General features: G+C 49.5%; 1 protein-coding gene across 1 annotated transcript in view; it reads right to left on the reverse strand.

Annotated features, from left to right (window-relative positions):
- Positions 1-25,748, reverse strand: part of MED12L (mediator complex subunit 12L) — a 363,243-nt gene that overhangs the window by 300,109 nt on the left and 37,386 nt on the right. The window contains exons 4-6 of the mRNA XM_066347273.1: positions 20,949-21,140; positions 19,614-19,646; positions 15,531-15,690 (exon numbers count right to left, since the gene is read on the reverse strand). Coding sequence (XP_066203370.1) covers positions 15,531-15,690; positions 19,614-19,646; positions 20,949-21,140 — 385 coding nt within the window. The remainder of the gene's footprint in view (positions 1-15,530; positions 15,691-19,613; positions 19,647-20,948; positions 21,141-25,748) is intronic.

Here is a 25,748-nt window from a genome sequence, read left to right on the forward strand (position 1 = left end):
TCATTGCATATATACCTTTTTTTTTTATGTTTTTTGGTGTGTTTTTTTTTTGTTTTTTTTTCAGAAACAGAGAGAGTCAGAGAGAGGGATAGACAGGAAAGGAGAGATGAGAAGCATCAATCATTAGCTTTTCATTGCGTGTTGCAACACCTTAGTTGTTCATTGATTGCTTTCTCATATGTGCCTTGACCGCGGGCCTTCAGCAAACCGAGTAACCCCTTGCTCGAGCCAGCGACCTTGGGTCCAAGCTGGTGAGCTTTTGCTCAAACCAGATGAGCCTGCACTCAAGGTGGCGACGTCGGGGTCTGATGCTTTATCCACTGCGCCACCGCCTAGTCAGGCTGCATATATACCTTGAAGGCTTCAAACACCCTACAGGGAATATGCCAAACTCTCTCTCTAATACACTGTGTTTATTATACCAACTCAACCCGAAGCACCTATTAATCAGTGTGTTACAAAGGCCCATGCAAATACTGAACTTCCAATTATTTTTTTAATAAACTTGCAGTAAATACATACACACACACACACACACACACACACACAGTATGAAGGTTCATTTCCCTAGCTACATTTTTTTCCTGATATCAAAGCCAGTGGGGAACCCGCTCTGTAAAATAAATAGAACAGTGATCATTTTTTTTAACAGCTCCCACCACGTCCAGAGACTGACACACACACCTTTCTGTAGACCCATTTGCTCCAGCACGTTAAGTCAAAGATGACGCCCTCCTCAAGAAAACCTGTCTCAAAGCCACCAGGGGAGATTCCTTCTAAGGCTGCACCACCACAACAAAAGGTCCCCGCCTCTGCACGGTGAGAACAGCCTGCTGCACAAAGCTGCAGGATTCAGAGGATTTACCCAGCCTGGCTCTGGTGCAGACTGAACGGGAGAGAAAATCGCAATCCATGTAACATGCCATTCTGAACACTCAGTAAGAATACCTGAAAGGTTTTCTACTACTTTCCTCACATTCTTGTTGTTAAAATGTTTTCTTTATCAAAGGATACCATCAACAAAGAAAAAAGCCAATCTGTTAATTGAAAGAAAATATTTGCAAGTCATATATTTAATAAGGGACTCAGATCTATGATAAATAATGAACACCAAAATAACCCAATTTTTTAAATGGGCAAAGGGTCTGAACGGACATTTCTCCAAAGAAGATATACAAATGGCCAATAAGCACATGAAAAGATGCTCAATCTCGTTAGTCATTAGGAAAATGCAAAGCAAAACCACAACGGGATACCAGTAGGACAGCTATAAACAGAAAGACAGATAATAACAAGTGTTGGTGAACGCATACAAATGAGAATTTCTCAGTCACTGCTGGGAGAAATTACACTACGTAGCCACTGTGGAAAAGGTTGGCAGTTCCTCAAAAGATTAAACAGAGTTACCATAGAACCCACCAATCCCACAACTAGTTACATACCAAGGAAAATGAAAACACACAGTCACACACAAACCTGTAAACCAGGGGTCCCCAAACTACGGCCCCGCGGGCCGCATGCGGCCCCCTGAGGTCATTTATCCGGCCCCCGCTGCACTTCCGGAAGGGGCACCTCTTTCATTGGTGGTCAGTGAGAGGAGCATAGTTCCCATTGAAATACTGGTCAGTTTGTTGATTTAAATTTACTTGTTCTTTATTTTAAATATTGTATTTGTTCCCGTTTTGTTTTTTTACTTTAAAATAAGATATGTGCAGTGTGCATAGGGATTTATTCATAGTTTTTTTTTATAGTCTGGCCCTCCAACGGTCTGAGGGACAGTGAACTGGCCCCCTGTGTAAAATGTTTGGGGACCCCTGCTGTAAACAAATATTTGTAGCAGCATATGTCATAACAGCCAAAAGGTGAAAGCAATCCACTGACGAATGGACAGATAAAATGCGTCACGTGCACACCATGGACACCATGCAGACTGACATTCTACAACATGGTTGAACATTGGAGACATTGTGCCAACGAAAGAAGCCAGTTTCAAAGAACCAAATGTTTTATGACTCCATTTATATGAAATGTCCAAGGCAAATCTATAATGCTATTTACACTGCCTAGAAGTGAAGAGAAACTGCTAATGGCTATAAGATTAATTTTTCCACTGATTGGGGGGGGGCAAGGAAGGAGAAGCAGGAGGAAGCGATGGAGGGAGGGGGGAGGTGAGAGAGGGGGCAGGGAGAAAGGGGGAGGGGAGAGAGGGGGAGGGGAGAAAAAGGGGGAGGGGGAAGGAGAGAGAGAAGCATCAATTCCCTGTTCCACTTAGTTGTCTCACTAAGTTGTGTACTCATTTATTGCTTCTCACATGTGCTCTGACTGGGAATTGTACCCACGACCTCGACGGGCCAGGACGATGCTTTATCCACTGAGCCACCTGACCAGAGCCTACAAGATTTCTTGTAAAGGTGATGAAAATTTTTTAAAATATGGTGATGGTTTCACAACTCTAAGCACACTAAAAACCACTTAATTGTACATTTTAAATGAATTTTAAAGCAGGCGGATTATATCTTTGTAAGCTGTTACAACATTTTAAAAAAATGTTTCCTTAAAATACTTTACCACTGGTAAGAAAGCATTTGCACTTCATGAAGTAACAGGCCATTCCACACTGACCAACAGTAATTCACTGTACACCACAGGCCTCTGAGGGGCCGGGGAGCAGGGAGGAGTGTGAAGGGTAGAAACACGCGTGGCTAGGAGCTCACGGTTAAACCAGGCGAAGGGTCAGCGGACCTGATTACAATCCTCCACACGTGTCTGTGTTTGAGATGTCCATAATAAAAGACTTTGGAAGTTCATCAGTTGTATTCTATGAAAACCCGAAATCCCCCATCCAGCCACTGCGCCCTGGGGGAAGGGCAGGGGTGGTCAGGAGGCTGACCAGCAGCCTGGACACAGAACAGCCCAAACTGCAACTGCCGCCTCCGTGCACGGAGACCACGGTCAGCCCACTGGCCAGCGCGTCTTCTGCTGAGTGGTCACTTAGTAAGACCAGCCTGTCCAGGGAAGGTGTTGACAGCTGCTGGCACCGGTGAGAATGTGGTGGCATAAATAAATGACCGAAGCATTTTTTTAATGCTTAAAAGAAAAAAGACTCTCTAACACAGGACAGCCTGGAGAACGCTGGAGTTTACTGGCGAATACTGAGTGTCTGTTTCTGTGCGGACCAGTAGCCGCGTTACTCTGAACTGGCCACCTCTCTGGTTTTACTTATTGAGCGATGACTCTAGTGACTGTTACTTGGAGATCTATCACCCGGTGACCACTCAAGACAGCCTAACCATGGGTATTCAGCACCAAGCATTAAATGCCTACTGTGGGGCCAGTGCTCTCCTGGGGCTTGGGGCTCACAGCTGAGGAGAGAGCAGTCCCCAGCTGGGGCCGTGCGTCCCTGAGCGGAGGAGGCACACAGGGACACAGACACTGCCAGCAATGTGATTAGTGCTTTGACTCATCATGGGACCCCGAGAGGAAGCAAGGGGGGCATTTCAGCCCCGTCTTGAGGGCTGGTACCAAGGAGGTCCACAGACAATGCAGCCAGCAGGGAGGAAGGCAGAGCAGAGCGGGGGAAAGGGTCCCCAGTGAGGCTAGGGAGGCGGCCAGGGCCGGAGGTCCTCAGACGCTAGTATGCACAATGGTCACCAGAGGGCGCTACGACTCAGAGGTTTCAACCCGGTAGCTGGCAAGGGGTCTAGAAACCTGCTTTTATAACCAGATGCCTGAAGACAAACACAGGCAATGACAAGCTATGGTGTTTGGTCTTTTTAATCACAAATGGTTACAAGCCACAAAAGGATTTTAGGCAAAGAAATCAGGTATGTAAATTCAGACTCTGGGGAAAGCTGTCTGGGAGACAAATGACAAGGAGGCTGCCCCGTGCAGCGGCGAGCCCACGGAGGCGGGAACAGAAGAGGAGCGGGCGGAACAGACCCGTCCTGGTTCTGAAGAGGAGGAAACGGAGGGCTGGGCACTCCCGGGTCCGTGGGCCGTGCACTGCGAGGTGGGACAGAGGCAGCACACGGGGGAGGAAGGAGGCCAAACCGGCTGCCTCCACTACGTCAGGTTTCATTAGCTTTTTGTTCTAACTAAGCTTCTTATTTGGAGATAATTACAGAGACCCATGCCATTGTAGAGAACAGCACAGAGAGATCCCACATACCTCTGACCAACTTTTGACTGACTTTTCCCAAAGGCTACCATCTTGTAAAACCGCAGCACATAATGTCACAACCAGGGTCGACACGGAGACGACCCAGCACGCGAACGTCGGCTTCCTGGTCCTGAGCTCGGAGTTGATCCCCTGAACGTGGGGTACTGCACAGTCACGGCAAACAGGTGGACACACGGGTCCCACGGCCGGAAGAAGGGTCAGGGTGAGGCCGTGGTGTGGGGACCGTTTCCTAGCAGGTTCAGTGGACATGTCCAGCAGACACGGTCCCAGGGGCAGGCAGCTTTACTCTGCAGGGAAGAACGTCACTGTGCGCTCATGGGGCGCCCCGCCCCCTCCTGAGCCCGGGCGCACGCCGCTGGCTTGGTGGTGAAGACCACAGGAGCCCCAGCCAGCGGCCCGAGTCCTGTCCCACGCCAGGTGCCAGCCAGCTGTGGGGTCCTGGGCAGCTCGTTCTGCCCCCGGGTGCCTCAGCTGCTTGTCTATAAACAGGCTGGTAAGTGTACTTGGCCTACAGGGCTGTTTTGAGAATGAAGTGATATGTAACGTTCTGAGAGCTGTGATGTGTGCCAGGAGGAAGCAAAGCTGCATCACTGAGAGGGCTGGCGGGCAGCGGCCCACGGAGGGAAGGCGGGCAAGGCAGGGTCTCACCGGCCACACCCAGGAAGGCCGGTAAGGAGCACAGGTGAGTCTGTCCAGGTGGAGCACGCAGGTGGCTAAGGGAGACGTCTGGCCGAGCCCGTCTCTCCCTCTCCAGCTCGAGGGAAGGGTGAAAGCCAGGGCAGGAGCCTGAGAGAGGTCAGGAGCTGACCACAGGGCCTTCAGTTCACAGGGTGAATGACACAGCCGAGGGAGGAGAGGAAACACACGCCCCCGAAAGGACAAGTGCCACTCTTCGGGATGTACAGATAACCGCACGATTGTGACAGTTCACGCGTGAGGATTTCAAGGTAAACAGAGACCAGAGTGGCCAGGGTGGCAATCTCAGGCAGAGAGCGGGCAAGAAGAGCTGACACGGGGGGTGGGGGCTGGCAGGGGCAGAGGGGCTTGTGCCCCCCGCAGAGCGGCCACTCCTTACTGCCCCGCCCTGCCTGCAGGCCCCGGCGGCGTCTGAGGCCTGAGGAGAAGAGTATTTGACTCTCCTTGGTCTCCCCCCCCTCTTGCTGTCGAGTCCCCAGTTCCTGTTCCGCTCCAGTGTAGACAACGCTCACCGCTCATCAGGGGGTTTGTTTCTAGGTGTCTTTCTCCCTATCAACCCCATCCATGCCTCTGACGGCCAGGCTCTGGGCAACCACAGAATCCAATTTTAGCCCCTTGAACAAGAATTTCTTTTCCACACGTCAGTCACACGACCAGCTTCCTGGCACAAGGACAGCCTGGGGGCTTCCTCCTCGTGGAGGGGCCCACACCAAGCCCGGCCGCAGGGGCCCCAGACCTTGTCAGCGGTTTGAGATCACCACCATGCTGTCCTCCAGGAAGGTTCTCGGTCTTTCCAGCTTCTGCAGAAACCCAAGTGAGGCTTGCCCATGGTGAGATATTCCCAGCATGAATAACGGGGACATTATTTTGACAAATATGACACTGGTACCTTTCATGAACCCCTTAGGACAAGTCCCCACCGCCGTCCCCATCGGAGACCATGCCGTGGGTGGTACTGCCCAGGGAGAGGGAAGCCAGAGAAAGACACTAACTCGTCTAGCCAGACAGCAGGCCTGCGACCGCAGCCCTACCGAGGACACGCCCCGGTGCTCTCCTGAGCCCTGGGCACAAAGGCCAGGACCACCCTCACCCGGGACCTGCTGGAGGTGCAGGCACGAGGGCCAGATCGGAGGAGACCCTGCCTGCAGGCCGCTGCCTGAATCGTGACAGCGGGCACTTCACAGCACACCCCTCTTCCTGCTCCTGCTACGCAGGCCGCCGCAGAAAGCTCCGGGCCCTGGCACAGCAAAATAAATTAACATTTTCTTTTTACACTTTGCATGGGCATTTAATTCCATGATGAATGAGGTCTGAATGATGTTTCTTTTTATTTAGTGAGAAGTGGGGAGGCAGAAACAGACTCCCGCATGCGCTCTGACCGGGATCCACCCCGCATGCCCACCAGGGGGTGATGCTCTGCCCATCTGAGGTGTTGCTCCGCTGCAACCGGAGCCACTTTAGCACCTGAGGCAGAGGCCATGGAGCCGTCCTCAGTGCCCGGGCCAGCTGGCTCTAATAGAGCCATGTCAGAATGGCTATCAACAAATCAACAAACAAGTGTTGGCATGGATGTGGAGAAAAGGGAATCCTTGTGTACTATTGGTGGGAATGCAGACTGGTGCAGCCACTGTGAAAAACAGTATGGAGTTTCCTCAATAAATTAAAAAAAAAGTTTTTTAATTTTCACTTCTGGGAATATATTTGAAGAAACTCAAAACACTAATTCAAAAGAATATAATCACCCCATGTTCACTGAAGTGGTATTTACAGTAGCCAAGATCTGGAAATAGATCAAGTGCCCATCAGTGGATGAGTGGGTAAACAAAACAAAACAAAAAAAAACTGTGGTACATTTACACAATGGAATAGTATTTGGCCATAGAAGAAAGGGAGGGAAAAAGAAAATCTTATCTTTGCAACAGCACGGATAAACCTGGAGAGTATCATGCTAAGTGAAACAGGCCAGTCAGAGAAAAACAAGTACATGATGGGTGTTCTCACTTATATATGGAATCTAATGAACAAAATAAAGTAGCAGACAAAATAGAAATAGACTCATAGACACAGAGAACAGACTGACAGCTGTCGGATGGGAGGGGGTGGAGGGCTGGGTGAAAAGGTGAAGGGATTAAGCGCGTGCGCACACACACACACACACACACACACACACAACATACACATACACACAACAGTGTGGTGAGAGCCAGCGGGAACGGGGTGAGGGGAGGTGGAGGTGGGCAAAGGCAGTGAAGATGGAGGCGGAGACTTTGCTTGGGACAATGGGCACACAGTGTAGTATGCCGGTGATGTTTGACTGAGTTGTACACTTGAAATTTGTGTGGGTTTGCCAACCAATGTCACCCCAATAATTCAAAGGAAATGAATAATAACAGGATTATAAACTCCCACATGCACGGGCACACATGCAGTGTGAGTCTCCACCCGCCCACTGACAGGACAAGGTGCCGTGCACCCTGAGAGCAATGGCGCTTTCGGCATCCAGATCTGGCTGTCAAGACACCAGAAGAAGCAGGGTCCCTAGAGAGATGGCCGACTGAGGACCTGAGGCAGAAATCGTGCAAGGGGCGCCTGGCCACCCTCCTGTGCCAAGCAGCAAACAGACGCCAGGTAAACAGTGTCACAGCGAAAGGACACAGGAGAGCCTGCCGTGTCTCCCACTGGCCACCTCTGTTTGGGACAATGTGCACCAAAACGAACAACACGTGTCACTTAACGTAGAATACCGAATCAATAAAAACTCACGGACCCGTAACAATGACCAAAGAGAAGTTTTTTAAAAAATAGAGAAACTCATTTTTCCCACAGTAAAGGTGCAATTACAGCAATTCTCACTGTGAAGATTGATAATTAAAGAAAAATGCGTTTAGCATTGACTCAGCCTTTTTCTAGAACGGGTTATGATTTATCACGGCTGATAAAAGAAAGCCTATTTTTACAGAAGAACGTCAGTAGTTAGCCGTCGCCCATGCTACCGCGGTTTCGGGCGTGGCTCCGTGAATGCCAACACTTCCGAGGGAAAGCGGCTGGGGTCGGGACAGCTGCGGGCCCACTCACCCACGGTCCCTGTTCCCTTCTTGATGGAGAATGCTCTTTAACAGACAGCCAGTTACCCCCTCAATTAAAACCCAATTTTCCTGCCTAGGTAAAGCATGAATTTAAATTACACTTAGACAAGCACTCCGTCCAATCTTCAGAGTTATTTCTATGGCATGCAAGGCAGACATGTTTTACAACAAATGAGATACAAGTGGTGGCAATCTTCACTTGTGCCTGGAATCAAAAAAAGCTAGGACCCAAACTGAAAGTAGCTGGTTGGCTCAGATAAGAGCCCAGACTGTCAATGGTGTGTTCAGCAGGGTTTATTTTTGCAGTCCAAATGGCTCAGTGAATATGTCGCAAATTAACTACCCGTGGTGCAGGAAGGGTAGCTGTTTCTTTGTATTGGGGGGCGGGGCAGGGAGGGGATAGATAAGGACAGTGCTTCCAAGACTACAATCAACCAAGAAGGCTCTCGTCCAACTCTAACCGCCAACCCAGCGAAACCCCGGGGTACACGGGTGAGCAGACCGGGTCCCGGGCAGTGGAACCAGGAAGCATTTTAACTTCTTCTGATCTCTCTGGGTCGCCCAAATGAGACCTCACACCCACGATACATCTTGTCACTCCTCACCAGATTGAGGACCCAACAGTTCCAACCAGAATTCGGGCTGCTCCCCTTATAAACAATTTCATCCTTCCCGTTTGCTCAGGTATCCGGCCCCCGGGCCTGCGTGGCACTCTGCCTTCCCCGGTCCTCCTGAGAACCAGAGTCCTGACCTCCAGGCCCACCTACAGCCCCCACATCCCGCAGCCGCAGCGAGCAATGCTTCTGCCTCCAGGGGCCCGGGCCCACCACACGCACACAGCCCAGCAAACACGTCACTGGCAGGAAAGAGCAAACAGCCCCGAGGGAGTCCACCTCCCTGTGCCGGCCAGCCACCTCAAGTCCAAGCCCAAGTCCAAGCCCAAGTCCAAGGCTCGAGTCCAAGGCTCGAGTCTCTCACACAGGAAACAAAATAAAACGCACGCTGCGAGGCTCTGCTGATGGCTACAGAGCACGTCTACCAGGCTCCCGACGCAGTGCACAGAACGGGAAGAGCTGGCTGGCCGGGACAGTGGCCCCGGTGGGGACGCGAGCGTGCTGTTAACAGTCTCCAGTCACGGGCCGTTTACGGTGGGCCAGGCAGCTGTGAACACTTCACAAGTACTGACTCATTTCATACTTAACAGGGCCCGTCACCCACCCTCATTTCAGACAAGAAACTGAGGGCCTACTGAAACACCAGTGGTCCTAAGAGGCTCCCTGCGGCCCCCGTTGTCAGCGCCCAGAACTCGCACATCCCACCGGAGCCACAGCCTCCTGTGGCCGCCCACGGGTCACTGATGCCTGAGCTGGGGGGTCCTGGCAGCTCCACTCCTGGTCAGACTACCTGATGACCCCAATTCTGTCCTGACAGAAATGCCTCTCCTAGCACAACACCCCCAACGCTCTCCTCCTGGGAAGAAATGGCTCTTCTTCCAAGCTACTCGGACGTCACTGGTCACTGCTCCTGTGGGTCTCTCCCTGGACTTCCCAAGTTCCCTGGGACGCCCATTGCAGTTTATTTATCTCACTCTTAGCCCTAGGGCCTATATCCCAGCCTTCCAAAGGTCGGGGAAGGAAGGAAGGGCTAACAGCTGCATTCTGCCTCTCCCCACCCCCAGACCAGCTCAATATCTGAACAGGCCTCAGAGACTAGATGGCGAGGTTCCACACACCATCCACACACCAGCCTCCTCATCTGTGAACAAAGAATCTCTCTCACCAAGTTCCTGAGTGGGTTTTTTTTTTTTAGGTCCCACAAGGTCTAAAAACTACAGCTTCTTCCTGCACACTTCCCTAATTCACTTCTATTTTAAAATCTCTGCCCTGGTGTTAGAATTCACCCAAGTCAAATATTTCTTTACCCTCCTTGACATTACACAAAACCTCACCCCTCAGCCTGGACCCCGCCCTGCACTGCTGGGACACGCTGCGGTGTGTCTGCCGACTGCCAGCTCCCCGGGCGGCAACCCCTCTGAGCTACACAGTGACAGTGAGCATTCTGTGTCGCTACGTTTCAAGAACTTACACACCTCTTGTTGCAGTCAGCCCACTTAACTTCAGGAGAAACTCTCTTCAGTAAAATCAAACAGCCGTGCTCTAGTATGGGAACTGAAAATGAAACATGTTCCTATTACAAAGAATAATATATATACATACATATCCATATACATACATACATATCTATATATATATCTATATATATGTATATATACATAATAAAATAAAAACTTCACAAATCCTAAGAACAATCACCAAAACAACCCAATCATAAAACCAACACCAGAAAAGGGTGACACCGACAGTTAATCTTGCCCCAAATGTGCGGAGTGATCCTTTCCATGATTAAAGCCAGAACACGGAACCTACGACTGCAAGTTAATCTTCTGAAATGTATGCACTGGAATCCAACTCAACCCATAGATACGTGTGCAGTTGCCTGGCTGTACTGTTTGGGGGGAGAGTGAAACTCACTACATTGTAGCTACGTCTGCGCAGCCCAGTGCTTCCACACGCACCGCCCGCTCACCTTGCTTACAGAAGCTGAAGGCGCTGAGGACAGGCGGAAAGGGGGAGGCTCTCAGGGGCAGCAGGCCCACAGTAAACCAAGATATTCCAAAGCATGTGATTTCATATAGGATGGATAGTATGCTACTCCTGCATTTCAAAAACACATGTCAGGGGATGAACCGGATACTTATGTAGCTCAGTTACTTATTAGTTAGAAAGATAAAATAGCAACTTTGCTGTGGAGAGATCTGGGAGGCACCACCTCACTTAAATGATCACAATGTCACCACCAGTATGGAGACCAGAGACCACGGGACACGATCTACTGAGACTCCTCCAGCACTGCTTCCCGGCATTCCTAGCAAAAAGGGCGTCGTCACCTGAATCTAATGACGAGGAACTGACAAACGCAAACCAAGGGACAGTCTACAAAACAACTGCTCTGTTCTCTTTAAGCAGAAGAACTGTTACAGATGTAAAACAGACTAAAAAAAGACATGAAAAGAAAGGCAATATGGGTCCCTGGCCAGTGACTCAGTGGTAGAGCGTCAGCTGGCGGGTGGAGGTCATAGGTTCGATTCTCGGTCAGGGCACACAGAGAAACTGACCATTTGCTTCTCCCCTGTCCCTCTCCCCTTTCTCTCCTCTTCCTCTCCACAGCCAGTGGCTCTGGCTGGTTTGAAAGTGGCCCCAGGCGTGGAAGATTCCTCGGTTGGTCTGAGGGAGTCAGCCTCAGGCACTAAAAATATCTCTGTACTCAAGCACTAGCCCAAGATGGGGTTGCCAGATGCATGTGGGAGTCTGCCTCACTATCCCCCCTTCCTCTCACCTAAAAAATAAAAATAAAAAAGGCAGTATAGATTGTGGGTCAAGATTGAAAAGACCACTGTCCACAGCGACTAGAGACCCGCAGACCCCGAGGGGCAGCCCTGGAACGGGAGGCCCAAAGCTCGAGGAGATGCTGGACTGAGAGGCCAGGGCTGGACCCCAGACACGCCTGCATCTTAGAAATACTTCTAGTTTTAGCCTTAAACACTGTTTAGGTCAAAGCTTTTCTACTCTACCACGAGATGTTGTATAGTAGTAGGCACTTGACTTTCATGGATTGAAAATTCACACTTTTTATTTTTTTTTAATTTTTTTTTTACTTATTATTCATTTTAGAGAGAAGAGAGAGAGAGAAGGGGCAAGAAGCATCAACTCCCATATGTGCCTTGACCAGGCAAGCCTAGGGTTTCGAACCCGCGACTTCAGTGTTCTAGGCCGACACTTGATCTACTGTGCCACCACAGGCCAGGCAAAAATTCACACTTCTTAATAAACATGAATAACTATAGAGACCTATGAACTGTAACACTCTGTAAATAAACCGAGTCAAAACACAGAATCATGTTATGTGGTTTATAGGGAGAAAAAAAATGCAACCTAGTGGGTGAATCTAACCCACCATCCACTGTGGATGTGCAAACAGTAGAAATTTCAGGTTTGTGGGGCAGAAAGTAACCCCATCAAAATACCAACTGGTTACACTGGGAAGAAAATGAAGGGCAGATGTAATGAGTCTCACAGAAAGTCCATGATGCTCGCTAGAAACTGGAGCGAGGCTTCCCTCCGTCTATTTGGTGGAGGAAAGCATGTGGTCCTGGGGATACACTCGCATCTGGGATCCCCGACAACTCCGTCCACACGCATTCTGCACAAATGATAAGGGCCTGTCAAACGTTTATTTGTCCCAGAATTGTTTTATGTTCCATTTGGCAGACTCATTCCTGCACAATCACCCTTTTTTGCTTTTCTGTGACAGTTAAAATCAGATTAAACTAAGCATCGAGGAAAACAGTGACAGGAACAAGTTACAAAAGCATATGAAGAGAATCTGAAGGCTGGAGGAGTCAACTCTCCAACACAGCGGGGGCTGAAGTTCCCAGGATTATGAACGGGGGCAAACGGCGCGCATGCACACACGCACACACACACACACGCACACACACACACACACTAGCACACATGCACACACACGCACGCGCGCGCACACACACGCACACACATACGTGCGCGCACACACACGCACACACACACATGCACACACACGCGCGCCCCTCAGGCCTAAGTAGTCATTTACTTCTCTCAGATTGCTGAGCGCCTTCTGTATGCCAGGCGCTGTCTTACAGGATCCAGCACTCAACAAATCTAATGTTTCTCACGAGAAACATTATAGCTGGGAGAGGGTGGAGATAAGCGATCACCAATTAATTCAAGTGGAACATGAGATGGTATTAAGAGCTCTTATGAGCCTGACCAGGATAGAGCATCGATGTGGGACGCTGAGGTCCCAGGTTCAGAACCCTGAGGTCGCCAGCTTGAGTGTGGGCTCATGCGGCTTGAGTGTGGGGTCACCAGCTTGAACCCAAATGTTGCTGGCTTAAGCAATGGGTCACTGGTTCAACTGGGGCCCTCCAGTCAAGGCACATGTGAGAAAGCAATCAATGAGCAACTAAAGGGATGCAACTACAAGTTGATGCTTCTCATCTCTCTCCCTTCCTGTCTGTCTGTCTCTCCTCAAAAAAACAAAAAAAAAAACAACAAAAAAAAACATAAAGGAGCTGTTACAAAAACTAAAGCAGGGCAAGAAGACAAGGTGACAGAGACAGGTCCGGGAAGGCTTCCCAGAGGAGGTGCCATCAGAGCTGCTGGCAGAGCAGGGAGGGCACAGCGGCCATCCATGGGTGTGGCTGTGGGTGGGAGCGAGCATAGCACAGGCCAAGGCCCTGAGGCCACAGTGTGCCGCAGCTCACTGCTGTCGCTGCTGTCGGCTGATGTAGAAATCTGAGTGAGACAAGGAGGACTCTGAGCACAGGAGTATGGCCTCGCTGACATGTTAGTGACAAAGTAGAAAGCCGTCATTAGAGAAGCGAGAATGGGGCCCAGATGGGCCACTGGCCCCGTGACGACACGAGAAAGGGCGGTGGAGGGCTGGGACTGGGGGCCAGCATGGCTGCGGTGGGCGGAGGGACACACCGTCAGCTGCTGGCCGCACTCTGAAAGCGAAGCTCGCAGGACGGCCGCAGGACTGAACGCTGCGCTCCGGAAGAAGGAGAAAAGCCCAGGGCGACAACACACGCGGCTTCTCCCTCCGCCCACCCGGGGAGGGCTTCTCCCTCCGCCCACCCGGGGACGAGACACCAAGGTCTGCTGCGAGGGGAGCCTGCGGGAGGAGCAAAGGCCGGGCCGGAGGTGCCAGGATGAGCACCCGCTGTGCCTTAGGCTTCAGGAGCCTACCCGTCATGCAAGTACAGGAGGCTGGCGAGCAGCGGACAGGAGGGCCGCGGGGGAGAGCCACAGAGGCCGTCAGTGTCGAGAGGCAGACACGGAACAAGAACTGCATATATGAGCGTGTGCGTGTGCACATGCGTGTGAGCGTGTGTGTGTGTGCACATGTGTGAATGAAGGCGAGCTCAGGAAGGAGAACCAACACGGAGAAGAGGAACTCAAATCCTGCATCTTCTGCAGCCCCATTTGAAAATACAGAAATGAGAGCATATCTTTAGTAATAAAAAGGGGGCACTTCTTGTGTCCCCCAATTAAATAAGTAGACGAGGAAATAAGAAGCTGATGAAAAAAATTAAACTCAGCGCAGCATAACTGAGGACCGTGAGAACCACACTCAAAGACAGCCACTGTCAGCAGGCGTGACCGCCCCAGCTTCACCTAGACACTCACACTCACTCACACGCACACACAACACACTCACTCACACGGGGTGTTTTCTTCACTGGAGTTCATTTTTGCTTGTTTGTTTTAATACAGGAGATATGCTAACCCTCAAAGTGACAGCCATAAAATTCATGTTTTGTTTTGTTTTGAATTGTTGTTTTTATGCTCTCAGAGCCATATCACAGCCCCGCCTGCCGCTTCTCGAAGACCCTGCCTGATCGCAGGACACCCGGCTGTCCCTGCTCCTCAGAGCTTCCGAGTTGGGTCCTCCTGTACAAAATCATAAGCGCGCTTTCATTTCATAGGAACCTGCTTGTAACCCTATTGTTAAACGGGCACCTCTCTGTATATAACTCTGCACACTGCTAATGTGGCAACAGGCCTTTTATAAAGCATGTTTTAGCGTCGCCTCAAGGAGTCGCTGTCTAATCACCAAGAGGGTGAAGGCTGTGGCTAAAAATACCTTCCCTCAGTTCATTCAACAAATACCTACCATGACCGAGGGTGCATGTACGCGCGCGCGCGCCCGTACATGCGCACAGGTGTACGCCGGGGGAATGACAGACACAAAGATAATTTCAGAGTGCAATGTGCTGTGAAGTAAACAGCAACCCGTGAGGCCGTCACTGGGTGGGGGTGGGGGGAGACAGGAAGTGCTCTTCAGAGAGGGGTCCACAGAAAGGCTGCCGAGGAAGGGACACTTGAGCCAGGGCCTCAGGGCAGAGCAGGCACAGAAAAGCCCTCCAGAGCAGCCCGGGCACAGGGATAAGCCGATGCAGACTCCCGGGAAAGGAGGGGGCGAGAGAAGGCAGGCAGCCGGCCGGAACTTCTCCGGGAGCGGGGGCGGAGCGGGGGCGGAGCAGGGACGGCCTCCACGGCCACAGGGAGATCCTGGCTGTGCCTCCTGCTGCAGTAAGACACGGTGGTGAAGCCATAGATAGGGGTGTGAAGGGCTCTGACGCAGGCTCAGTGGTCAGTGTGGCAATGGCGGAGGAACACGTGTGGAAGCGGGGACACCAGCTAGGAAGCTGTCACGGCATCCGGCCGAGAGAGGCTGGCGGCTTGAACCAGCACTTCAACAACCGTGGTTGCAAAAAGTCCTCGGGTGCAGGGCACGGCCGAGGTGACGTCAACGGGGCCTGCTGATGGGGTCAGGGTTCCGGGGCTGGGTGTGGGGGAACAGCCTCTCCATCCTCACTATGACCCCCCAGCACTCCCCTCGCTGGGCCGTGTGCAGAGGGTGTAGGCGACAGCCACACACACACCACGGCCCACTGTCTCGCTTACCCAGGTTGGGGTCCGTCGACTGGCGTTTCTTCATTTTCGCTTCAGAGAAAGCAGAATAATAGGCACAAGTCATCTTGATCAGCCACGTTGCTCGGACCATTGGCACTGAATATTTAGCTAAATATGCAAAAACGTCTTCTTTTTTACTAAGGATGGGAACCTGGAAAGGAAATAACATATTTATAACAATCGCGTACTATGTGCACTGCTAGGCCAAAGAGACTGTTACTTCTGCTAGTTCTAAGAAAGGATACCCTTTTTTAAAAAAGTATCTCCTTAATAGATTTTATGCAAATTTTCACTAAGAGAAAAAATGACAGAAACCATGTTAGCACATCGGCAACAGTTTTATCAGCTGTGTTTTCTTATAAAAACAAATTATCTGCAAATTCCCACATGCTGAAAGCTACCCATCAGAGCAACAAAACAGAAAAAATAATCGCATGACAGTGCTCCGAGTTCATCTCAACCCTGGGAGGGACAGGTCACGTTGAAAAGCTGCCCAACTCTACAATTCATCCAAGAACACCTTTCTGTATAAAGCTTTTCAACTGCACCATTTCGTGAGAATGAACAACTTCCACAAAGCTGCTAAAAAGTGCCTTTAGCCTGAAATTTAAAATAAAAGCTAAAATGATGAATCAGGGAATCTGCCTAATAAACCCTGAGCTAGAAATAGCCGGGTAATTAATTCACTGATGGAAAGTAGGCACTTGGGGCAGCTAACTGCTTCCTCTGGACCACAGAGGGACTATTTAGCAAATTAGTCATCCCAAGCAGCACCACCCGGCTTCAAAGAGTTAACGCACTCTTTTAGAATTCCTCATAAACATCCTAAACCGAGCTCCCTCATCTACGGATCATCTACCCCATTTCTGAATACAAGCGGGCTGGACAAAGAGTCTGCTGGCTGTGACACAGCAGGACAGAGGCAGGGACAGGGGCAGCAGGTGCACCCCCAGCGGCGGGACGAGTGCCTCCCCGCCCCGTCCCCCACACCAGCCCCTCAGTCCAACCCGTCCCACCAGGCTCTTCATTTATCCATGTGACAACCACCAACCTGGTCCGGTTCGAAGGGCAAAGCAAAAGAACGACATGTGTCAAAAGTACAGCAATTTGTCTTACAGTGACAATTCCAAAGATCTCTCCATGCCAGCCAAAGTGTTTCCAAGCCATGGACTTGACCCTCCCCTAAGGGCCCACAGCCATCTAAAGCCTCCCCTAAGGGCCCACAGCCTCCCCTAAGGGCCCACAACCACCCCTAAGGGCCCACAGCCTCCCCTAAGGGCCCACAGCCTCCCCTAAGGGCCCTCAGCCATCTACAGCCTCCCCTAAGGGCCCACAGCCATCTACAGCCTCCCCTAAGGGCCCACAGCCTCCCCTAAGGGCCCACAACCACCCCTAAGGGCCCACAGCCTCCCCTAAGGGCCCACAGCCTCCCCTAAGGGCCCTCAGCCATCTACAGCCTCCCCTAAGGGCCCACAGCCATCTACAGCCTCCCCTAAGGGCCCACAGCCTCCCCTAAGGGCCCACAGCCTCCCCTAAGGGCCCACAGCCACCCCTAAGGGCCCACAGCCTCCCCTAAGGGCCCACAGCCACCCCTAAGGGCCCACAGCCTCCCCTAAGGGCCCACAGCCACCCCTAAGGGCCCACAGCCTCCCCTAAGGGCCCACAGCCTCCCCTAAGGGCCCTCAGCCTCCCCTAAGGGCCCACAGCCACGGCCATCTACAGCCTCCCCTAAGGGCCCTCAGCCTCCCCTAAGGGCCCACAGCCTCCCCTAAGGGCCCACAGCCTCCCCTAAGGGCCCACAGCCACCCCTAAGGGCCCACAGCCTCCCCTAAGGGCCCTCAGCCTCCCCTAAGGGCCCACAGCCACCCCTAAGGGCCCACAGCCACAGCCATCTACAGCCTCCCCTAAGGGCCCACAGCCACAGCCATCTACAGCCTCCCCTAAGGGCCCACAGCCACGGCCATCTATAGTCTCCCCTAAGGGCCCACAGCCACCCCTAAGGGCCCACAGCCACGGCCATCTATAGTCTCCCCTAAGGGCCCTCAGCCACGGCCATCTACAGCCTCCCCTAAGGGCCCACAGCCACCCCTAAGGGCCCACAGCCACGGCCATCTACAGCCTTAGGCTCCACGCCCCACACTCTTATTCGATCCTGAGTTGGAAAGCAAGGCTTCAAATCAGGTAACAGATTCATATAACACAGCATTTCTCTCTTAGTTAACCAAATCCACGCTTAGTTGTACATGTGTTATAAAATTTGACTATCCACATATTTGGTACAAAAGCGTGATCCCAGATTTAAAAGATCAGTGGGTTATTTTTTTTAATAAGCCAAAGCACTGTCACCTGGTTTCACTGGAAATCACCCGGTTCTCACCCAGGAAATGCCAGGCTGCTCCAGCAGCGGAGGAAGGAGCCGGCTGGTGGCCCCGAGAAGCAGTGTGTCCACGTGCTGTATCCCACGGGCAATGGAACAGACCTCTGACCACAGAGTCCCCGCCTGGGTGCTGACTCTACAGCACAGCCCCCGTGAAAGAGGCAGTGACACCGTCCACCCCTGACAGAAAGGGTCACGAAGGTCACGTGGGCCAAAGCCATAACCGCAGCGATAAAATTTTAACAGGAAAACTGGAAAATTGAGCTTCCGACCCACATCTTTTGGTGGAGTACGGGGCTCTGGAGTTCCTGTCGTTGTAGCCAGGGGTAAGAAAAGCACAGATTTAAATACCCAACAAAGACCCGAGGTGCTGCGCTCCACCTCCATGTGGTATCGGGGAGAACAGAGCTCGGAGTCAGGGAGTTCGGGTTCCGCAGTCAAGGTCAGGATGCCTCTTAATCAGATATATCAAAAGATTGTATGATACCAAGGCCAGGAAAGATAGGCAGATGCAAAAAGTAAAATTAGCATCTCCAAAGAAACATTCCTAACAATATCTTTAGTAGATGCCTAGAGGATTTTTTTTTAACAGCGACTGACAGGGGGAGACAAACCTTCTGACTATGTGAAATGTTCGGACGGAATAGCAAACAAAACCCAGCCACAGGTCCCGGACGGGCAGCAGAAGGTGAACCTCTCGCTTAGCTCACTGCACCTGGGCCGGAGCCCTAGCCAAGGGCTGGCCCAAGTCAAGGGCTCTGGAGTTCAGAAGAACATATGTGAAGAAAGTTACTCAACTCAGGAAAAGACACACAGTGATGGTTTTGTCAAATTGACGGTTTGGGCCAACTCCGGAGGGAAATGTCTGTCCTGACTGAAGTATGACTTCCCTACAGTGACGGATTCTATCTTCAGGGAAGAAATCGCCTGACGTCCCCGGGTAGCTGAACCCAAGCAATCCCTGGTGGCTGTCTGGTGTCCAAATCAAGCCCGAGCCGTGTGTAAGTGCCAAGAGGAAACGGAGATACCTAGCCTGCGATGCTTTTCCACCCCTGGCTCACCTTTCCCCTCGGATGCACACACCATCCGCATCCTCTGTTCCGAAGCAGGGATGCAGACGAAAGGAAATCCCATGGACCACGTTAATCCAAGTCCCCTGATGTGAACACGTGATACCTAGTGAACTGTTCAATAGCTAGGATATCGCCAGGGGCCAGAAGCCCCCTTCTCCAAACCCAGCTATGCCCGCGACTGAGTTAAGGGCCCTCTGCAGGGCACTGCTCGACCTCTCTGCAGCTACACACGTGGGCGCCTGGGGCTCTCTAGTAACAGGAAGCCAGGACTAGAAACCCGTCCCATACAGGGAACTATTCTGAACTCTCCATCAAAGCCAGAAGATGACTCAGGATCTCAGCAGGAAAATGAAGGTCTTCTGCATTAAGCCATCGCAAAGGTCAATACCAAAATTAAAGAAACACTTAAGCTTTCTAATATGAAGAACCCACAGAAAGTGTAATCTTTTACACGACTCAGCAAGAGATTTCTCCACATCAAGAAGATGGTATGCTGAAGAGGGGAGGGGGAGGGAGGGGACAAACTTCAGAAATGCCCAAGAAAAGAATAATTCAAGGCACAGTCAATGGTTTTATAGAGAACACATCTTTAACTTTGCAAAAATAAATAACATCAGGGCTTACCTGAGGAACACCTGACTTGGCCAGAGGCAGCTCCTAATAAAGAGAGAAGAACAGTGGCTAATACACCAGACCATAATGCACCGCCCTCCTAGAGATGAGACCACTACACCCCTCAGGCAAGGGCATCGGCTCCTCGCAGGCACTCCCTTTCAGGAAGTGTCCACAAAATGCATTCCAAAAGCTTATTTTAAAAAGGAAAGCCTAACAAGGAAGCTATCAGGCTGCCCACATGGGAGCTGAAAGTACTAACCAGCGTGGAGGATACGGACTGCTGTTAGAAAGCCCACAAACAGCGATGGGTGCCCTCTGACTTGTGTGGCCTCCGGATACCTTTCACAGGCCACGGTGGGCCCGCGTGGGACAGGGTCATCACTGGGCAAGAAATGCCACGTGGCCCCACCTGGGCTGAGACAGGAGGCCTCGGGCCGCCTACTGCGCTTCCCACGGACTTGGTTGCCTTTAACCCCGCAAATCTATGAAAGGCAACGCCACACAATGAAACTACAGCGAAGTAAAGGCAATGGCAGCTACCGGCCCTCTTTTCAAAGAAACGAGCAAATACACAAAGGAGCTCTCCCCTGAGCGGGGCCTGCACAAAGCCGGGCGACGGAAACTCAGAATCAGGAGAAGATGCCACCCCACCCCGCCTGGAACTAAAGGGTTTCAGGGGATAAGAAAGTGCTGTCGTATTATTTGAAAGGTGAGCAAGAAATAAGAGATCAAGGCTCACAGGGACGTTTCTAGCCCTCGTCTCGAGTTCAAAAGGCATTTTATATTAAGATTGTTCAATCTATGTGTTACTTCCCATTTGAGGAAAATGACCAAAGGCAAAGAGTTAAGAGAATCCTCCCTCTCATCTCTTTCCCCCCCACCCCCCCCAAAAAAGCCAGGAGCTCTAAGCAAACTTGCCCATGTTGCTCTAAACTTTTCCAAAGAAGTTTTTCAAGTGCACACGGAATCACCTGTCACTATCTCCTGCTTGTTAGAAAAGAGACCTGGTTTCAAGGCATGGAAGTAACATACAGCAAGGATTTCCACAGACACCTCGGACATCCTGGGCTAAGATCGCTGGAAACGCAAGGGAAATGAAGTCGCGTTGCCTGTTTCTGATTTTAAAAGCTTGTGCACAAAAACCACTTGCAGTGTGGCACATTTAGGTCTATGGCTGTCCAGGGCACAACGAGGGGCACACACCTGGTACAGTGTACCCGCCCCTGGGCGCTGAGCTCTGGAGACAATCGGGGAGAAAAGAAATACACTTTCAAACGTCACTTCAAACATCTTCATGTCTATAAAAGGCCGTCGTTAACACAAGGTAAGAAAAAATTTTAATACCTTTTTTGCCAAAACTGCAAGTGGTTTATTTCCCGCCAGGTCGGAGAACCAGCTGTGGATGGCGCTCTGCGACCGGGGCGTGACCAGCCAGTAATTATCTTTCGCGTTCACTTGTGGCTTCTTCTTCCCCGTGTCCTGGAAGGTGTTCAGCCTCAGCTTCTCGGCTAAGATGCTGCTAAAATAAGCTCCAATCTGAGGAGACAACGGAAAAGAGAGAGAGGAGGTTTAAAGACAGGAAGTATGTCAGGAGTGTATGTCGGTATTTCATTCTTTACATGTTAGCTGAAAATCTTCAGACGGCCCGTCAGAAAATAAAACGGCACCTTAAGTCCTTGAAATCAAGAGCGGTGATTTCTTTAATCTGACTTAACGCAGAAATCCCACAGCACCTCTGTTCCGCGATTAACAGTACTTCACCCAAAAAAAGAAGAAGAAGAGCCTCTGAAAATCTCTGGTAAGATCAAATTAATTACGTCCTGAATAAATGTCAAGAGAAAGGGCTCCACTCTCCCCTTCGGCTCCTCGGAGGGAATCTTCTTCCTGAGAGGTGTTGCAGAGAAAGCCCAGTGAGTGAGGCATCTACCCTAATAATCATTTTCTCTTGTTTCATCTTAATAGCATGTATTTTTGGGAAGGAAAACTCTGTATTTACACTCAGTGCTTTTTAAAAAGAATCTGGAGAAATTTAATTGATTTAAATGGAAAATTACAAGAGTCAATTAAATTAAATATTCAGTATTTTTGATTGGGCTGCCAATCATGGGAGAACAAGAGTTTCAAGAGAAAGCTGCTGTTTGCTCTGCACGGAGCCCAGCAGCACAGCAGCCCAGTGGCAACGGCCGCCTTTTCACCTCAACCAAAATAAGAGAGGACGGAGGACGGAAAGACAGTAAGGAAGGAGACAACGCAATATTTAAAAATTAAATGAATCCATTAAAATAAAACCGCCTGACCAGCTGGTGGCACAGTGGATAGAGCGTCAAACTAGGATGCAGAGGACTCAGGTTTGAAACTCCGAGGTCACCAGCTTGAGTGTGGGCTCACCAGCTTCAGCACAGCTCACCAGCTTGATTGAGGGGTCGCTGGCTTGAGTGTGGGATCATAGACGTGACCCCAAGATCACTGGCTTGAAGCCCAAGGTCACTGGCTTGAGCCCAAGGTCACTGGCTTGTGCCCAAGGTCACTGGCTTGAGCCCAAGGTCACTGGCTTGAGCAAGGGGTAACTAGCTCTCCTGTAATCCCCCCCCCCCAGTCAAGGCACATATGAGGAAGCAAGCAATGAACTAAAATGCCATAACAAAGAACTGATGCTTCTCATCTCTCTCCCTTCCTGTCTACCTGTCCCTATCTCTCCCTCTCTCTCTGTCAAAAAAACAAAAAAACAAAAACAAAAATCTCATTGGAATTTCCAAGAGTCCTATCAAAATATCACATGTCATTCCCTGGAAATTCTATAATAACGTGATGCAATTTTTAAAATCTTTTTTAAATTTAATTCGGAAAATTAAATTTAACAGGGTGACATCGATCAATAAGAGTAAATAGGTTTCTTGCCTGACCTGTGGTGGCACAGTGGATAAAAGCATCTACCTGGAATGTTGAGGTTGCTGGTTCAAAACCCTGGGCTTGCCCAGTCAAGGCACATACGGGAGTTGATGCTTCCTGCTCCTCCCCACCCCCCACCCCCGTCCCCTTCTCCTCCCACAGCCATGGCTCGATTGGTTCGAGCATATCAGCTCTAGGCCCCAAGGATGGCTCCAGGGAGCCTCAGCATCAGGTGCTAAAAATAGCTCAGTTGCAAGAATGGCCCCAGATGGGCAGAGCCATCAGCCCCAGATGGGGTTGCCGAGTGGATCATGGTCAGGGCACATGCAGGAGTCTGTCTCTCTATCTCCCCTCCTCTCACTGGGAAAAGAAGAAGAAGAAAAACGAGTAAACTAGTCAGAGAAACCTGTTTTACAATTATACTCTCTTCTATGTCCTTGACAGCAACAGAATACAGTGACTGTATTACATGGGCTTTACCTCCTAACAAACCTGGTGAACTGCACACTCCAAACAAAGCCAACATTTCCAAAACAGCCAGAGAGAATAAAATGTACATTAGGACCCCCCCAAAAAATCAAAACATAATCACACCTTTAATTTTATTGTAACAACAGTATACACTCACGGTATTCCAAGATAAAAAAATCAATCAATCAAGAGCCTCATTCCCAAGTCATAACGCCTACCTTCAGGTAAAAAACAGGATTAGTTTAAGACTTTCCAGTGTTTCTTTATGTGAATATGCACAAACAAACGGGAGCGAATCATTTTTCTCCTTTTCATATGTATACTTCCTCCTGCACAATGAGCACAGGTCTGAGAGCCTTCCACATCTGCATATGAAGAGCTCCCCCTCCGTGTCTATGGACACAACACTGCTGCATGGAGGGTCCACGCTTTACTGAATCAAGCGCCTGCTGATGGACAGCTGGAGTGCTCGTTCCAAACTTCTGCTCTTACCAATCCCCTTAAAATGAACAGCCTTCCCTATTTATTATTTCATACAGGGACAGTGATTAGCTTTCACATAAAGCTCCAGAATTCCGATTTCCAAATTCTTGCATTTTAATCAATATTGCGAGACAGCCCCCCTCCCCACAAGGTTTATACCAATTTGTATGCTCTCGGACAAGGTATGAGAGAGAAGGTTTAATTTCCAACTTGTTCCCATCCCTCCAAATCTATTTTAAAAATAATTTACTCGATAAAAAAATTGTGAAAAGTTTAAGGGCTACACACTATAGTTCATATAGTTTAATATTTATAAGATCAAATTCCCCTCTGAGAATTGATACCTTGAGTCAATTTCACAGGGAAGGTGACAGCAGCAGAAGTTGTCATGGGTGATATTTCTATTCCTTGTTATTTAAATTGACATAAAACTTGATACAATTGAGAACTATCTGGCAGTTCAAATGAAGAAGCCTAAAACATGCATCTTCTCTGTTACAAACTAAACCGTGTATTCCCAAAATTCAGATGTGGAGCCCTGCCAGTCTTTGCAGACAGGGCCTTTAAAGAGGCAGATGTGTTAAATAAGCCGATAGGGCCAGTGTCCCTATAGAGAGGGGAGGCCACCCCAGAGATGCACGGACACGGTGGAAGGACTGTCAGAAGAGAGAAAGAGGGCAGGCAGCATGTGCACACCAAGGAGAGAGGCCTCGGGAGGAACCGGACCTGCTGGCACTTCAATTTTGGACTCCCAGCCTCGAGAACTGTGAGAAAATAAAATGTTCTCAGAAAAAAAAAAATCACATTTCTGTCATTTTAGCCACCACGTCTTTGGTCTTTCCTTACGGCAGCTCTAGAAGATGAATGCACCTTCTGGGGAAGCAATATTCTCCTATGAATTTATCCTAAAGAACAAAAGCTATATATTCAACTACAACCACCACCTCTTTATTAGTAACCGTAAAAAACTGGCAACAGCTAGTTGTATGTGCTCGCAGCTTCGGTCCATTATAGAATATAAATGATGAAACGTTACCTATCCATCAATTCTTATAAATACAAATACCTCGGCCTCAACGGTAAGTACATACAAAACATGTTTCATATTTCAAAAGTATATGTTAGGGAAGATGAAAAAGTCTTGAAGACGGATGCTGGTGATGGTTGCACAGCAATGTGAATGCACTTAATGCCACAGAACTGTACACTTCAAATGCTGCTGCAATGGTAGATTTTACGTGATGTATTTTACCACAATAAAATAAAATAAAAAGAACAAAACTACAAGATATGTAATTGTGGCTGTAGTGATAAAAAGTTTCACGATTGGAAAAAAGACAAAACTGAAAGCATTGTGTTTGGCCGAAAGGATCACCTGTAGAAGATGCTTCTACTTTCTTTCACATCATTTAAATAATATTTCAATTGATAATTTAGCAAAGTGTTAAGTACATATGTGATTGTGTGTATATATGTGCACAGTAAGGTCTGGAATGATACACAAACCTTTAACAATGGGATATCTCTGGGGAGGAAGGGGAAAGTATGGAATTTGTCTATTTGACTACTTCTATTTGTATGTATGATGGTTTCAATTTAATAAAAGTATTTTAATATTTGTAAAATAGAAATAAGTCAAAAACAGAAATAACTGAAAAATCAAACCTTCAAAGAATATAAACAGAAACAAAGCATTCAATCTAAGTATCTAATTATTAACACAACTGCACAGAAAAAATTATTTATTTTAAGTGAGAGAAGAGATAGTGAGACAGACTCCCACATGTGCCCCAACCAGCATCCACACAGCAACCCCCATCTGGGGCCGATGCTCAGACCAACCAAACTATCTTAAGCACCCAGGGCTGATACTCAAACCAACTGAGCCACTAGCTGCAGGAGGGGAGGAGGGAGATAAGTGGGTGGGAGAGAAGCAGATGGTCATTTCTCCTGTGTACCCTGACCAGGGATCAAACCTGGGACATTTGGATGCCCACACACCAGGCTGACATTCGATCCACTAAGCCAGCTGGCCAGACCCCAGAAAAAAAAATTTAATTCAAGGAAATTTATTTTTAAGTCAAGAAAAATTTTAACACAACATTCTGACAGTATACTTTTTTATTCCTGACATTTTTTTTAGCTCTTCAATTTGTGGTTTATCAGGAGTGACTGAAATAAAACCGTAACCGAGTCCCACTGTCATCATGGGAACGGCTTTAAGAAGAAACCGGTCAGATGAGTATTACTGCTTCCACTGTCAACCAGTCAAGAGTTGCTGTCGATAAAGAGCCAACGGTC

Source organism: Saccopteryx leptura, chromosome 8, assembly GCF_036850995.1.
Source record: "Saccopteryx leptura isolate mSacLep1 chromosome 8, mSacLep1_pri_phased_curated, whole genome shotgun sequence".
In the NCBI taxonomy this organism is placed as follows: Eukaryota; Metazoa; Chordata; class Mammalia; order Chiroptera; family Emballonuridae; genus Saccopteryx; species Saccopteryx leptura.